Consider the following 17,025-nt stretch of genomic DNA (forward strand, 5'->3'; position numbering starts at 1 on the left):
GGCACACAGGGACAGACAACTCGCTCGTGCATTCACACCTAGGGACAATTTGGACCGGCCAATCCACCTGAAATGCATGTCTCTGGAATGTGGGAGGAAACCGGAGTGCCCGGAGGAAACCCACGCAAGCACGGGGAGAACATACAAACTCCACACAGTAAGTCTGGTAGCTGGATTTGAACCCACACAGGAGGTTCCCAAGACCTTAGAACTGTGCCGCGCACGCGCTAACCACTGCGCCGCCGTGCTGCCCCTCCCTCATATCATTCAGACATAATTTCCCACAGATATAATTTCCGGAGCCTTCGCTCTGAAAATGCTGGTCTGCCAGTGATCCCGAGATCCAAGAAGAGATCTGCAGGTTTGAGAGCGTTCTCCATCCAGGCCCCGGTGCTGTGGAATGCTCTTCCCTCTGAGATTCGATTTGCAACCTCAGTAGAAATGTTTAAATCTAAGATTAAAACACACTTATATTCTATTGCATATGAATAACCTATAGTTTATGTTGACAATATCTGTGTATTATTTGCCCTCTGCAATAATCTTTAGTCTGTGCAGCCCTTTGAGACTCATTGTCATTAAGGGCTATACAAATAAACATGACTGTGCCCGCCTAATTTAAGACTGTGGCTGTTTTCTAAGAATATAATATCAAGAGGCACTGCCAGGCCAAACACGGTGACTACCAAAAGCTAACTTGAAACGAACACTGTGAAAAAGTAAAGCAACTGGAAGCTGTTGCAACGGCATTGCAGCCCTTTTTCAGGAGACACTACAGGTCAAATGAAATGCTACAAAGGCAAGCTACGGGGTCGCGACGCTGATCGCCAAGAACTGCAAACCTTTCCTGGAGGCTGAATTTATTAAATACTGTTCAATGAATGCCAGGCTGAATAGTCTGCCCTCACACATTTTCAGCTTACCAAATTTGGCCTGCTTTTTTGAAAAACACAAAACAAATAAACAATATGGATTTAAATAATTGGCAAAAAAACATGAACTATTACATAAACATGCTTTAAAAAAACGAAAAAAAAAAAACCAGAGTAAATTGTGAAATTAGCATTTATTTTACATAACATCTGCCTTACCAAAATGGAGCTGACATCGTTGTCCTCCACCTTGCTGCTAACAGTTACCCAAAATCCTCAAAAAGGCTGGGCGAAAAAAAGGAGAAGTAAAGGCTTTGGTCACTTTGAGTCTCTGCAGTTTGTATTCTTCCTTGTGCTTTGCAGCACTCGTTTTCAGTAGCACTACACATAGAGACATTTAGTGGTCATTTATTACACATGGTCACTTTAATAATATTTATTTATTATACCCCAAACACATAAGTTGTCACTGCCCATTGGAACATGTGTTATAATGTAGTGTTTCCAAACAATAACAATAGTAATATAAGTTGAGGAAATATCGGTTTCTTCTGTACAAAAGATTTTATCCCTGAAATTGATGTTTTCAATATTTGGCATTTAGGAAGAGGGGTCTCCAACGTGTTACCCGCGGGCACCAGGGTGCCATCTGAGGACAGCTGAGGTGCCCGCAGGCCTGTTCTGAACATAGCTCACCAGTGCTGGGTCATTGTGATTTTTCTAGTACAATGCTTTTTTTTTATTGTCTATTTCATTCTATTTTTGATAATTAACCTTGTGATGATGATAAGTTATTTTAGAAATTCAAATAAATTCCAGTTCATGGGCTTCATAAACAAAAAAACCTCTTCAAGTATTTAGTTTGGAATAGAATGAGAATCTATTTATGAATTAAACAAATGTATTCATCTTTTTATTAATTTATTTTACAGGAAATACAAAAATCTAAATCACAATTTGTGGGTTTTAAAAAGAAAATGAGCAAAAAATGTGCTGTTTTTTTCAGCTACCTTTTTAGCTTTGTAGCTAGCTATCATCCTTTTTAGTTATTTAGCAAGCTACCTAGATAGCTTTTTACATGCTATCTAGCTAACATTTTACCTTTTTGCTAGTTATCAAGCTAAATTTAGGCCTCGTTTCTAGCTAGCCATCCAGCTTCTTCTTTCCTTTTTTTCATTTTGCTCTGGATCTTGAATATTAGTTGGCTTTTTACTCTTTTAGCTAACTATTTGGCTCACTTTTTTTTTTTTACCTGTTTTCTTTCCTAGCCAACTATAAAGCTATCCTTTAAGCTATTTAGCAAACCAACTAGCTAAGTTGTAAATTTAGAAATCCATATCAAAGTGGGTGACAACAAGTAGCCTGATGCCTGAAAAAGGTTGGAGATCCCTGATCTAGAATGTTGTAACAAAATGGTATATTTTGTAAGTCTAAAAAGTTGAGTACAAGTTATCTATACATTTAAAAAAAATGCACAAGTTTCATCTTATCGATCCATCTCAGACTTTTAGACAACTTTTTTTCCACATTTAAAGCAATTCAGGTCTTCCTATTTCCTATGTGTATGCTCAAATGTTGAAACAGATCAGAATTATCCATCAAATTTTGACCACAATCCAAACACCTCAAAGAAAGTTCCCCTTCGTGAGCTTTTATGTGTTTAACCACGTTTAACTTTTGAGTAAATGTTTCCCCACAAACGAAACACCGGTAGGAATTTTCCATGTGTGTCATCAAGTGCATCTCCATACTCAATTTGTTTGTGAAGGCTTGACAGCAGAGTGAGCAAGAAAAACGTTTTTCGCCGGTGTGCGTTCTCATATGTCTCAACATATTACTTCGCTGGGCAAAAGCTTTGCCACAAAAAGAGCAGGAAAATGGTTTTTCTCCAGTGTGCGTTTTCATGTGATCTATCAAAATAAAATTGGAGGAGAACGCTTTTCTGCAAACAGAGCAAGAAAAGGGTTTTTCCCCCGTGTGCGTTCTCATGTGTGGGATCATAACAGACTTTTTAGAAAATTCTTTTCCGCAAACAGAGCAAGAAAAGGGTTTTTCCCCCGTGTGAGTTCTCATGTGCTCGATCAAAATGAACTTGTGAGAAAATGCCTTGCTGCAAACTGAGCAAGAAAAAGGTTTTTCCCCTGTGTGTGTTCTCATGTGTATGATCAAGTGAGGGTTTTGGGAAAATGTTTTTCCGCAAACAGAGCAAGCAAAAGGTTTTTCTCCAGTGTGCGTTCTCATGTGAACCATCAAACGCGACTTTAGAGAAAAGGCTTTCCCGCAAACGGAGCAACGTTTGTCCGAATGGTTCTGACATCCTTGGCAGCAGTCGCGTTTATTTTTCTCTTTACGATTCAGAAAATACTGATTGACAAAGCTAACGCCACAAACTGAGCAGGTGATGTCCTGTCTTCCACATTTTTGGGAGTTCTTGCTGGTAGTGTTTTTTTGGGGGGGGCTTTCCAACTGTTCAAGGTCCCATTTCGAGTTTGCGCTGCTCTCTTTGTCATCCCTGATTGACAAGGGAGCCAGGTCTTCATCTCGTGGGGCTCCTCCAGAACTGTCACAGCTTTGACTTTCATCCCTGAGATGTTGTGAGCACTCAGGTGGGTCATTATGGTTGTCTTTCATTTCCGCAGAGACGCCAGTCGGTGGAGATGTGTCGATATCAAACTCCTCTTCTTCCGTTTTAACAAAGGAAAGTTGCAGTTCCTTTTCCTCCGATTCTGCGATGGGTAGCTGAGAGTTATTCTGCTCCAAACTTGAGCTCCGATCATGGTCCTCCGGGGGATTTTCACCCTGGCCATTTTGCAGGGGCTGGTTATCTAAAGAATAAAAACACACTTTAGATAATGTTGTGGAATGGCTTTTTCCTCAGCGTGCTTGTTGGTTCCATATACAGACGCTGCCCTACTTACAAACGAGATAGGTTACGGACGATCGTTTGTAAGTTGAATTTGTTCCAAAGTTTCTTCAGTGCTATATTTTGTGTGTTTAAGGTAAAACGTCTCCTTGGAAGTGAACAAATTGAGCCAGCTCCCCACCAATAAACAGCTATTTCCTCAGTGACGCCTTTTTTTTCTTGTGATTGGTCAATATGCATTTTTAGGGGATTCAGTGTTCTTGACTTTAAATGAGTTAAGCATAAACATGTTTAAAAAAAATATATATTTTATCCTTTTTTGTATATTCATTAACATTTTAATTATATTTCTGTGTTTTTGAGTGTTATCGTGCTTATATCAAAATGTACCTTTTCCGCAAACAGAGCATATATTAAAGTATATATATATATATATATATATATATATATATATATATATATATTTCTACTTTGATATCTCTTTATCATTTTTTATTGTATTTTTTCGTTTTTACCCCATTGTTGACTTTTTTTCTTTTACTTTTTCACCCTTTTTAAATCATTCCATGCCTAAGGTTACATAATAATTGGTAGTGCATGGATTAAAGCACAAAAAAACTACTGAAAGAGCCTTTTGGGACCCAAACGAGCCGGCTCTTTTTAGTGAGCCGAGCCAAAAAAGCCAGTTCTCTTAAAGTAGTCGGAATTCACATCTATACGAGTAAACTCTCGTCAAAGATGTCACCACGGTTTTTGGTATTTGCTCAGATAATTTCCAATTCTTTGACATACAACACCTTGTTCTTAAAGTAACTGAAATCGTTACTTTCCCTGTTAACTAGTTACTATTAAAAACTAACATTCCTTTTTTTCTTTTCAGGTTATATGTTCATTCTGTAGGGCAGCGCGGCGGCGCAGTGGTTAGCGAGTGTACGGCACAATTCTGAGGTCATGAGATCGAACCTCCAGTGTGGAGTTTGCATGTTCTCCCCGTGATTGCGTGGGTTTCCTCCGGGCACTCCGGTTTCCTACCACACTCTAAAAACATGCATGTCAGGTTTATTGGCTGGTGTCAAATTGTCCCGAGGTGTGAATGAGGGAGTGAGTTGTCTGTCCCTGTGTGCCCTGCAACTGGCTGGCAATTAGTTCAGGGTGTTCCCTGCCCACTGCCCGAAGTTAGCTGGGATGGGCTCCAGCACCCCCGCGACCCTACTGAGGGTAAGCGGTGCAGATAATGGATGGATGTTCATTCTGTGATGTAATGACTGAAAGACAAAATAAACAAGAAATAGAAATATTTATAGTATTTAGTAATCAGGGTAGCACGGCGGCGCAGTGGTTAGCGCATGTGCGGCACAGTTCTGAGGTCATGAGATCAAACCTCCTATGTGGAGTTTGCATGTTCACCCTGTGCTTGCGTGGTTTTCCTCCGGGCACTCCGGTTTCCCCCCACATTCCAAAAACATGCATGTCAGGATAATTGGCCGGTCCAAATTGTCCCTGAATGAGCGAGTGAGTTGCCTGTCTCTGTGTGCCCTGCGACTGGCTGGCAATCAGTTCAGGGTGTCCCCTGCCCACTGCCCGAAGATAGTTGGGATGGGCTCCAGCACCCCGCGACCCTACTGAGGATAAGCGGTGCAGATGGTGGATGGATTTAGTAATCAGTGTTGGGAATAACATTATTTTTTTCAGTAATGTGGTAATCTTGCGTTGCCATTACCGGCGGTCAAAAGTGGTGGGTTAACTACGTTTTTGTACGTGTTTTTGTGATTTCACCTATGTTTCCGTGCGTGCGTATACATATGTTTTTTGTGTGTATTTACAGGCGTTCTACGTGTTTATGTACGTTTGGTGTGTTTATGTAAATTGTGTCTGCGTTTATAACCCTGTTGTGCGTATTTACGTACGATATGAGTGTTTATGTACGTTACGTGTGTTTATTTACGTTTTTTGTGAATGTTTACGTACGATTTCATTCGATTTCATATGCGCTTTTAGGTGTGTTTTGGTACATATTGATTGTTATTTTATTATATTATTTACTGTTTTTTTTGTTGCACTGCAAGTGTAGGATAAATCTGTTGCTGGTGAGGTGCAATTCAAATGACCTGGTTTTACAACACAACTACCTCTCTGTTCTTCTCTATTCAATTGACTCAAACACTGTTCAGAAAATGACAAATTCCTTGACATACAACTTTTTTTAAAACAACAGAAATCGTTACTTTCCCTAAGAACTAGTTACTTTTACTATAGAGTAAGTCAGTTACTACCTCAATACCTTTTTGGAAGAAGTAGTGAGAAATAACGAATTACTTCTTAAAAAGTAAAATGCCCGACACTGGTCACAAATACAAAGTTTCGATAAACTTGTGACCTTTGAGCTGGGTGATAATTTGATTCTTGCAAATAGCTTCCAATTGTCGTCTTTGACGGCCAATTTCCTCCTCGTATGAAGCGATCCTTTCTTCAAAAAGTCCGAAAATTTCGTTGGCAGCAGCGTCGAGTCTCTCTTTTATTAACTGTTTCAACATTTTTAAGTGTAATAAAAAATGCGACGGATACCACGTCGAGATCTTTCGTGCGTCGAAGCAACAACAAATGTATCGAAATTGCTAACTTCCGGGTTTTCTTCTTTCTTTTGCGTACTTAAAAGTTAATATTTAGCGTCTTAGATGCAACACTGCCGCCCTGTGTTTTTAAGTGTATGTACTGTAATGAACATATCGTGATAGAGGAGCGCATAATTGAATGGTAAATGGTCTGCATTTATACAGCGCTTTTCAAGTCAATGAAGACCTCCCAAAGCGCTTTACAATATGCTTCACACTTTACCATTCACACACACACACTCACACACCAATAGGGAGTCAGTCGTGCAAAGGCGCCTACCTGCTTATTGCGGGCATTCGAGATTCAGTGTCTTGCCCAAGGACAAATTATGATCAAAAAACAAAAATCACAATTTAAAGCAGTGGTTCTCAATAAATGAGGCACCTGAAGGCCCGGGGCTCCGTCAAGCCTCTGGGAACTTTTTTCAGTAGCAGCATTTTTAAATATTTGGTATCACATTTGTACCGTTTCCGAAGTAGTTTTTTTCTTTTCTGAATGAAAGCAAAATAATAGAGTTTTAGGTCCTTTTTAGCACTAAAATTGACAAGAAAAATGTTTTTCACCAGTGTGAGTTCTCATGTGTCTCAACATATTTCTCCGTTGGGCAAAGGCTTTGCCACAGAAAGAGCAAGAAAAAGGTCTTTTGCCCGTGTGCGTTTTCGAAGGATCGCTAAAATAGAATTTGAAGAAAACACTTTCCTGCAAACTGAAAAAAAAAGGTTTTTCCCCCATGGGCATTTCAAGCAAAAAATCTTGTGGGGAAATGCTCTCCGGCAAACAGCGCAAGGAAATGGTTTCCCCCTTGTGTATTCTCATATGTTTGATAAGAGCAGACTTGCAAGAGAATGCATTTCTGCAAATGGAGCAAGAAAAGGGTTTCTCCCACATGTGCATTCTCATGTGAATGATGAAATGAGACTTTTGATTCAGAAAAAAATATTTCAGCCAAGCTCACACCACAAATAAAGCAGGTGACATCCTGTTTAACACATTTTTGGGAAATCTCCACCAGAGATGTTTTCTTTTTGGAGTTTTCCAACTTTTTAGGGACTCGGTCACAGATCGTGCTGCCCTATTTGTCTTTGCTGTATGGCGGGGGCCATTTTAGTGTAGGTTAGTGCAGTGGTTCCCAACCTTTTTTGAGCTAAGGGACTTTTTTGTCATTAAAAGGAGTGTGTGTAAAATTGAGTGCGTCTCAGCAGTCCCAAAAAACATTCAGTAAAAAAGAATTGATTTGAATACCAGGCAAACATACATGAACTATCCATCCATAATCTGCACCGCTCATCCTCAGTAGGGTCGCGGGGGTGCTGGAGCCCATCCCAGCTATCCTCAGGCAGTGGGCAGGGAACACCCTTAACCGGTTGCCAGCCAGTCGCAGAGCACACAGAGACATAAAACCATTCACATGCTCTCTCACACCTAGGGACAATTTGGACCAGCCAAATAACCTCACATGCATGTTTTTGGAATGTGTGAGAAATCCGGAGTGCCCGAAGGAAACCCACGCAAGCACGGGGAGAACATGCAAACTCCACACAGAAAGGTTCGATCTCATGACCTTAGAACTGTGCCGCCCACGCGCTTACCACTGCGCTGCCGTGCTGCCCTACATGAACTACCATTCCAATATAATTCTTTTAATAAATATTCATAGGTAGATTTTTTTAAAATTTCTTTTACGTAATGAATCCATATCTAAGGTTGCAGCCATGTTTGTCTGACGTCTTGTTGCTTGCTATGGTTTCCGTTCGTATGAGGCAACAGTGACCATTTTCACGTTTTTTTAAAATAATTTATGTGATCATGTTACCTAAATTAGCAGTACGCCCGTTTCGAGACTGGGAGGTCGCTGGTTCAAGCCTCGGCCGAGTCATACCTAAGACTTACAACATTGGAACTCATTGCCTACCTGCTTGGCGCTCGGCATTAAGGGTTGGAATTGGGGGGTTTGGTCACCTAATGACTAAAATGGCTGCGCTCTGTTTGGCTGCGGCTGCATCGGCTCGCTACAGTTTAACTGTACGAGTCAGGTGTATCGACATTTCGTTCTGTGTGCATGGTTACAAAGAATGACAATAAAAGTAAATTCTATTCTATTCTATTCTCTTATTCATTTTTGTTCGAAATTTTGCTGTAAATTGGGGTTTTATAAATGTCCGTTTTGTCTTTTTTTGAAAAAATATTTCATTATGTTTTTTAGAGAAATACACGACAAAGTAACTACAGTAATCCCTCGGTTATCGCGGTCAATGGGGACCAAAACCACCCGCGAAAAGTGAAAATCCGCAAAGTAGCGACGCCCCTTCAAAAATGCTTAAAAAAATAAATACATGTTTTTTCAAAAATTTATTTTATTTGATCATTATTATTTTTTAGACCTGCGAAGCTCTGAACCCGCAAACGTGGAACCACGAAGTAGCGATGCCCTTTCAAAAATGCTTGAAAATAAAAATACCGGTACATATATTATTATTATTTTTTTTATTATTATTTTATTTTATTATTATTATTTTTTTTTTTAGAACAGGGCAGCACGGCGGCGCAGTGGTTAGCGCTTGTGCGGCACAGTTAAATGTCTCGGGAACCTGTCGTGGGTTCAAATCCAGCTCCAGACTTCCTGTGCGGAGTTTGTATGTTCTCCCCGTGCTTGCGTGGGTTTCCTCCGGGCACTCTGGTTTCCTCCCACATTCCAAAAATATGCATTTCAGGTGAATTGGCCGGTCCAAATTGTCCCTAGGTGTGAATGAGCGAATGAGCTGTCTGTCCCTGTGTGCCCTGCGACTGGCTGGCAACCAGTTCAGGGTGTCCCCTGCCCACTGCCCGGAGATGGCTGGGATGGGCTCCAGCCCGCCCCCCCCCCCCCCCCCCCGCGACCCTCATGAGGATAAGCGGTACGGCTAATGAGATGAGATGAGATTTTTTAGACCTGCAAAGCTCTGAACCCGTGAACGTGGAACCGCGAAGTAGCGAGGTCCCACTGTACTTTATATTACCAGAACTTAGTTGGGTTATTATCTAGGTTGTAACTTTCGTCTGTTTGCTTAATAAAATTTGTAAATTACATTAATCAATGAGCAAAATTATGTGCCAGCTTGTTATTTCTTTCTTCTATATCATAACTTTTTGTCAGGTAATCTTAAACAGCTTCGTCAAACAAAATAGGTAAGTTTACTTCCATGTAGCAGATAATTAGTATACAGTGTATATAAAATGGTAATTTTCTGCCACCTACTGATATGGATGAATGTTACAGTTACTTGGTTGATCAATGGAAGAAACGAAAGCTACTGAACAAAGGGATGTTTTTTTGCAAAGATCAAATTGCCCTTGCACGCTGCTTGAAATACAGAGTTAATAAAATACTATTGATAGAAAAGAGAATCTCTTGTACAGTATTATAAATCCAGTCTTTAGCTAAAATAGTCCTTATTGAGAGTGATTTAAAGATACCTGTCATCAATTTTAGGAGTTTGTTTCCTTGCACGTTTCCTTCTTCGAAATAGAAATGTCCTGGAAAGAAATCAATAAAATATTGATATACAATAATAATCAGTCTGTGCACATGTCTCAAAAGAACAACAAATCAGAAAGAATGCGAAACCCAAATTCTATAGAAATTAAAGGTGATCTTTCCATCAATTAATCAATTAAATCCGTAGATGTCAAACATGCGGCCCGCGTACTGAAACAGGCCCGCCAACAGTTTGAATCAGACCCGTGAGGCAACGCTGATAGAAGTGCGGGAAACAAAAGCTGCAGTTTGAAATGTGTCCACTTGATATCGCTACTAACAAAGACTGGAGCTGTATTTCGCTCACCCTCGATTTTTTTCCCTCTTTCTCCTTCTATGTCACAGGTGTCAAACAGGCGGCCGCGAGACAACACTCAGAGAAGCGCAAGAGAAAAACAAGCTGCAGCTTGTAATATGTCAACTTGATGTTGCCAAAACCAGGTTTCTCTCACAAAGACATTGTACTTGTATTTATTTCACTCTCTTTCTTTTCCACCCCTTTCCTCCCACTCTGTCTCTTTCACTCTGTGCCTCTCTTTTTCTCTTCCTTTGTTGCTCTTTGTCTTTCTCTCTCTGTGTCTTTTAACCTCTTTTGCTCTAACTTCCTTGTTTCCTTTTCTCTCTCTCTCTTCATACCATTCACGCTTTCTTTTCTCTTCTTCTGCCTTTCTATTTCTCTTTGGATTTCTTTTTTCCTCTTCTTTTCTTTTCCCCCTCTCACGACTTTTTATCTTTTGTTTCTCATGCTCTCTCCCTCTCTCTTTCTTTGTCCCGCCCTCTCTCCTTTTCCCTCCCTCTTTCTCTTATTTCTTTATCATTCTTTTTCTTTCTCTCTAATCGACTAGTCCGGCCCCTGACAGAATGTTTGTTCTATCGTGTGGCCCCCGAGTTAAAATGAGTCTGACACCCTTGCTCTATGTACTCCGACGGTCCCTTTCTTTAACCTCCATCTCTCGTTTTTTTCTTAATCTCTTTTATTCGTTTCCCTTTGTCTTTCTCACTTTGTCCTGTTTCTATCTTCTACTTTATTTTTTCTTTCATTCTCCAATGCTTTCTTTCTCCCTTGCATTATTTCTATTTCTTACTCTAATTATAACGATTTTTCTTTTTCTACCGCTCCCTCTCTCTACAAGTCCAGCCCTCGTGAGTTTTTTCCCTACCACGTGGCCCCCAAGCTCTAACGAGATTGACACACCTGATCTACTGTATTTTTCTCCTGTCTGTATCACATAATTAGGTTCCGTTATTTCTGATATACAATTTCTTCATCACAACCCAAACACAAAGGACGTAACTCTCAGTGGGGTGGCATGCTCGATAACCTTATGTCAAACTACAAAAATAACGCCTCTCATTAGGCACCAAACTTGGAGACAAATATCAGTTTATTTTTTACGTCACATACACAATTACAATTGTCTTTATTGTCATTTATAACAAGGTAGTGAACATCTACGATAAAAGACGTAGCACATGTTAAAAAATATGCAAAGGATATAAATTAAGCTAAAAAAATGTTAGAATAAAAAAGGCAAAACATTTTCAGGGTAGTGCTCAGAGAAGAATGCCTTCATGAATTTGTTTTTATTTTCTGTGCATCCCCAAAAAACAGCTTAACTACATACCTGTACTTCTGATAAATCCTGTTTATGAAATCCACTGTGTGAGAAAATCATTTTTTCTGGATTCAATGTTGCCCACATTGAGCATCTGGACATATTATTTATCAACGCAGTAAGATACAAAGGTCTATTGTGAATATCCTTTAAGTGCTGTACTGAAAAATGACAGTACAGGATGCATCAATTTAAAAAAAACATGCTTTTCACGTCATGTCATATTGGTCCTTATCGGTCTTTTTAGTGAACATTTTCCACAGAGGAAGAAACAGAGGTCTTTTTTTCTCCAATATGTATACTCAAGTGTTGAAAAAGATCGGGATTATTTGTTAAATCCTGGCCACAATCCAAACAACTCACAGAATTTTCTTTTTTGTGAGCTCTTAAATGTTTAACCAGATTTAATTTTTCAGTAAACGTTTCCCCACAAACGAAGCACCTACAGGGATTTTCTTCAATGTGTGTTATCATGTGCATTTCTACACTCAGTTTGTTAGCAAAGGCTTGCCTGCAACACGGGCAAGAAAACCGTTTTTCGCCTGTGTGCGTTCTCATGTGTCTCAACATATTGCTTCGCTGGGCAAAACATTTGCCACAAAAAGAGCAAGAAAAGGGTTTTTCCCCTGTGTGCGTTTTCATGTGACCTATCAGAGTAAAATTTGAAGAAAAAGCTTTTTTGCAAAAAGTGCAAGAGAAAGGTTTTTCCCCCGTATGTGTTCTCATGTGTTTGACCAAGTTAGACTTATCGGAAAATAATTTACTACAAACAGAGCAGGGAAAGGATCTTTCACCCTTGTGTGTTTTCATGTGTTCAAGCAAAAAACACTCACGAGAGAATGAATTCCTGCAAAATGAGCAAGGGAATTGTTTTCCTTCTGTGTGTATTCTCATGTGTTTGATCAAATTACATTCCTGGGCAAATCTTTTTTTGCAAACAGAACAAGCAAACGGTTTTTCCCCCGTGTGCGTTGTCGTGTTTGCGTTGATCTTTTTGTCATCGCTGTCTGACAAGGGAGCCAAGTCCTCATTTGGTGGGGGTCCTTCAGACTTGTCCCCAATTGGACTTTCACTGTGAAGCTGGGAGCACTCAGGTGGGTCTTCCTTATCATCTTTAAACTCCACATTAATGCCAGTTGGTGAAGACTTGCTGACCTCAAACTCCATTTCTTCCGCTTTAACGTTGTGGAGCTGCAGCTCTTTTTCTTCCACTTTGATGATATGCAACTGAGGATTTGTTTTCTCCAAACTTAAGATAGGACCTTGGTCCTCAGGCTGACCTTGGTCCTTAGGCTGACCTTGGTCCTCAGGCTGACCTTGGTCCTCAGGCTGACCTTGGCCCTCAGGCTGACCTTGGTCCTCAGGCTGACCTTGGTCCTCAGGCTGACCTTGGTCCTCAGGCTGACCTTGGTCCTCAGGGCAACCATGATCCTCAGGGGGAACTTCATCCTGGCGCTTTAGTAAGGGCTGGATATCTAGAGGACACAAACACAGGGGCTTTCACAGCGGCTCATCAGGCTCTCGTGGCTCAATTAGTTGTATCACACCCGATCCTATTCAATATATTTACGTTCAGAGAGGTGCAGCAATTGTATTGTACTTAAAAACAAGCCTTTTCTTACTTTCACCATTTTCATGCTACACTGATAACAAACTGTGGTAACGAGTGAAAAGCCACTCCACTCACTTTCCTCCCACCTAATGTGTTCCACGACACCATCCGTTTTGCTAAAAGAGGCGCAGTGGGGAAAAATATAAAAGCTCTTTGAACTCAGTTGAAGATTGTTAACATATACTGAATACAGAACATTTTCTACTTTCAACTTTTTAAGGACACTTCATACATCGCAACCGACTACTTTTTACTTTGCACAAATGATGTTGAACTGCTCTTTAGACTGTGTGTTTTAAATATGTCTGGGTTAGAATTTTGTTGTATTTTTGTATGGAAAAGTGTTAAAACTCTAAATACTGTGAGTCAAAAAAAACCCTAGAAAATGTCAATTGTATACTGTAAATTAGGCTATTGTGATATGATTAAAGTCATGATAAGTTGAATGCTTGATAGAAGCATTCATTGTTATTTAGTGGACGGGCCTCTTATATATAACCTGTCATTCTTTTCTTCTTTTTGGGTTATTTGTTCATTTTGATATGTGACACTGAATCCCTAATGCCCCCAATAAGCAGGTTAGCGCCTTGCATGGCTGCACAGCCGCTATTGGTGTGTGATTGTGTGTGTGAATGGGTAAGTGTGAAGCACATTGTAAAACGCTTTGGGAAGTCTTCATCGACGTGAAAAGCGCTACATAAATGCAGACCATTTACTTGAAAAGCGCTATATAAATGCAGACCATTTACAATTTATCTTGGTTGCAACATGCCTGAAAAGACCCTTTTAAATCAACAAAACAAAAGACTGGGGCACTCAGAGCCGATAAAAATGGTTTTGTATAATTGAGAAAGGAGCTGAAGGCAAAAACAAAGTATTTAAACACAGTAGGCTAGTTTTGAATTCTGGGTTACACTCAGCAGCACAATCTGTTGTGTGACGTCATGACACGATTCTTAATAGTCTACAATAAAACGAGAGGCCTTTGCACGATCCTGTTATCATTGCACAGGCAAGAAGTTAATAATATTTAATAATAATAAGTTTGCAAGCAGACCATCGAGCCTGATGGAAATTTGACTCCTGCAAACCGCTTCCAGTTGCCGTCTTTGTCGGCCAATTTCCTCCTGGTACGAGACGATCCTTTCTTCAAAAAGTCCGAAAATTTCGTCGGCAGCAGCGATCAGTCGCTCCCTTATCAACTGTTTCAGCATTTTCACCTTGAAAGAAAAAAATCTCAGCCAAACAAATAAAACGCTTCAAGCTCTGTCGTCGTGGAGCGGCAACAAAGATTCATCCAAATATGCTGACTTCCGGTATTTTCTTCTTCGTTGTAATAATTAGGATGTGGCATTTACAACTCACACTGCCCTCTTTTGTTTGGGAGTAGATAGATAGATAGATACTTTATTCATCCCCGTAGGGAAATTCACACTTCCAGTAGTATCCTTTTGTTGTTTATTAACAGATTAACAGGATGGCCTCGGGGTGCTGTGTTGTAGTTTAGCAACAGCGAATTGGATGACGTCACACGCTAGTCCAAAAGTTCAACGTCCCTGCAGCAGATGGAAATCTTTGTGCCCAGGGTTACACCACCTCGTGTTCACGTAGATAGCGAGTCCACCTCCTGTCCTTTTGTGTCTCTGTCTGAAATGGGGAATCACGCCGGCACGAGTGTGTCAGTTATCAAACTTACAGCCAGGGTTTCAAATTCAAAAGAGTAAGGGGCCGCTGGAGATAGGGCCCGGGTAAGGTAGGGCCAAATGTGTTTATTACTCCTCAGCTTAATTAATGTATGGCTCTTTGGTTTCCTGATGTCTAGCATCCAAGGTTTGCAGCTGGTTCAAAATCTGGCTGCAAGACGTTTGACTAAGACAACAACGTTTTGACCATAATACTCCAATATCAGTGAGACAATAGTACATGTTTTTTTTGCATATTTCTTTATATATCTTATCGGGATATTCCTATTATTTTCTGAGATAATGCATTTTGAAGATAGACTCTCTCGTCTTTGACTTCCTGAGCTGTGACATCATGTGTAGAACATCGTTACCCTAGCAAGCCAGTCACCATATTGATCTATAAGTTAATTGGTAGAAAAGGTTTTGAGCGTTTCAAGCAAAGTTTTGGTATTTTTTGTGGAGAATGCCGAGGCGTTGTGTCACATGTGGGTACGGAAATGGTACAACGAATGGAGGGGCAGTAAGAGGGGCAAAACCAGCCAGGACACAGCAGGGTCCCCAGGCTGTACCAAGGGCTAACTGAGACAATTAGCAAAAAAAAAAAAAAAAAAAAAAAACAGGAGGGCTTTGCCGAATAATACATGCAGTATGCGGTCAGGATAATTGGGAGCCAACAACAAAAAAATATTACGGTAACAAACATGAGCCAAAAGGTAAATATACCAAATGAGAATGTCAGGCTAGCCAGCTAGCCGACTGCTAACAGGGAAAACCTGGAAACCTTTGAGAGCCTGCACGCTGACGGGGGAGCTATCTGGACAATATTATAATATTTGCATGACACACAGCGAAAAATATAAAAAAATCAGTGAAAATCACACACCTAAAAGGAGGCAAAGGCAAAAAAGGAACGCACGCTGTAGACGACAGCAGGTATAATTATCCTACGCAGCTTTTAATGATCGAAGCACCCAACCCGTACAGAACAGTCAGAAGTCCTCCAGTGACACGATAATCAAAGTTCCAATTACTCCAAGAAAGAATTAGCGCTACGTATTCACTGATTACGGCAATCGCAGTCGGGTTTTTCAATGGGACCCGCCATTGTCTTAGTCCTTGGTGTCATCCGGTGACGTCACAGCTCTAGGGTATATGAGTCAAACTGTCAACGTTTTCAATTCATTTCTCGAGATACATGGCGCGTGGAATTTTATGGAACATGTGTGCATTGGACTCATATACGTGAGCTCTGGGAAGTTTTGTTGGAGGTAGGCAGAATGTGGTGAGTGCTCACTCACCATTAAAGTGCAAAGGTAGAATCTCAACTCACTGAATTTTTAAATGGAGTAATTGCAGATGTTTTGATCCCTTGCAAAGATTGTGTGGCTAGATTTTTTTAGGAAATTGTTGGGATATTTATCTAAGGCTTCCTCAATTGGCCGTGCGCGTGCGAAGGGAATTCCCTTCGGCAGAGTCCTGCCTCGGCCGGGCATTATGCCAGCGGGCGGAGACATAATTGCGTACGATTCTTATTCAAAGATGTAGGAATGTCAAGACTTGATTTTATAAACAAGTTTCTTGATAAAATTCTGAAGTTTAAAATGGAGGACTTACATTGCGTCATAAACTTGCCTTCTGGCAAAGGCTTTGATGTAAGTTTTGTAACGGCGGCTCTTTATCAAGAGTTTTGGAATCGTTTTGAGGGGGTGAGGCCCCAGTTTTCTGGATTTACAGTGGAGAAGCTGTCTGATAATGCTAACAAGATAGTTATTGTCAGGATGTTTAATGAAATGGTGAATGCTGAAGACATCTGTTATTTGTTGAGTAGATATTGCTCGATAAAAGGCCAGGCTATGAAGGTGAGGGATGAGAAAAACGTTTGGAATTGTGCCTGGAGGATACCCATCCAGCAATGGCAAGATCCTCAGGGCTTTCAGGGACTGAAACAACTCCCGTCGACTATATTCCTGGGGGAAAACCGTGGCTTTATCCACTATCAAGGACAACCGAAACTCTGTCGTAAATGTGGTGAGCATGGGCATCTGGCTGAGGTATGTGATCGAATTTTTTGTGGAAAGTGCAGGACAATTGGACATTCCTTTGAGGAATGCACCAATAGCAGAAAATGCAATCTCTGTGGAGAAACGAACCATCTCTATAGAAACTGCCCGAAATCGTTTGCTAACAAGTTGAAAGCTAGGAAGGCAGTTAACAAAGACAACAAAGGCAATGAAATGATGTCAGACAACA

General features: G+C 40.5%; 1 protein-coding gene and 1 pseudogene across 3 annotated transcripts; both read right to left on the reverse strand.

Annotated features, from left to right (window-relative positions):
* Positions 1-1,772: 1,772 nt before the first annotated feature.
* On the reverse strand, positions 1,773-9,823 carry LOC148365227 (uncharacterized). Of its 2 annotated transcripts, none has more exons than XM_088335716.1 (2): positions 9,802-9,823; positions 1,773-3,697 (listed from the first exon to the last, which is right to left on the reverse strand). In XM_088335716.1, exons 1-2 carry the CDS (start codon positions 9,806-9,808, stop codon positions 2,412-2,414), a joined length of 1,293 nt encoding a protein of 430 aa, XP_088191842.1. In that variant the 5' UTR covers positions 9,809-9,823; the 3' UTR covers positions 1,773-2,411. The 2 variants fall into 2 exon arrangements, with proteins under 2 accessions (XP_088191842.1, XP_088191840.1); XM_088335714.1 differs by lacking the exon at positions 9,802-9,823 and adding an exon at positions 6,113-6,355.
* A 1,995-nt stretch (positions 9,824-11,818) lies between these two features.
* LOC148365228 (uncharacterized) lies at positions 11,819-14,504 on the reverse strand (annotated as a pseudogene). The gene is made up of 2 exons (XR_015850482.1): positions 14,148-14,504; positions 11,819-12,953 (listed from the first exon to the last, which is right to left on the reverse strand). The product of XR_015850482.1 is annotated as an uncharacterized LOC148365228 (transcript).
* Positions 14,505-17,025: the final 2,521 nt, after the last annotated feature.

This window comes from Urocampus carinirostris, chromosome 5, assembly GCF_059441175.1.
Source record: "Urocampus carinirostris isolate Australia breed hairy pipefish chromosome 5, RoL_Ucar_1.0, whole genome shotgun sequence".
Lineage (NCBI taxonomy): Eukaryota > Metazoa > Chordata > Actinopteri > Syngnathiformes > Syngnathidae > Urocampus > Urocampus carinirostris.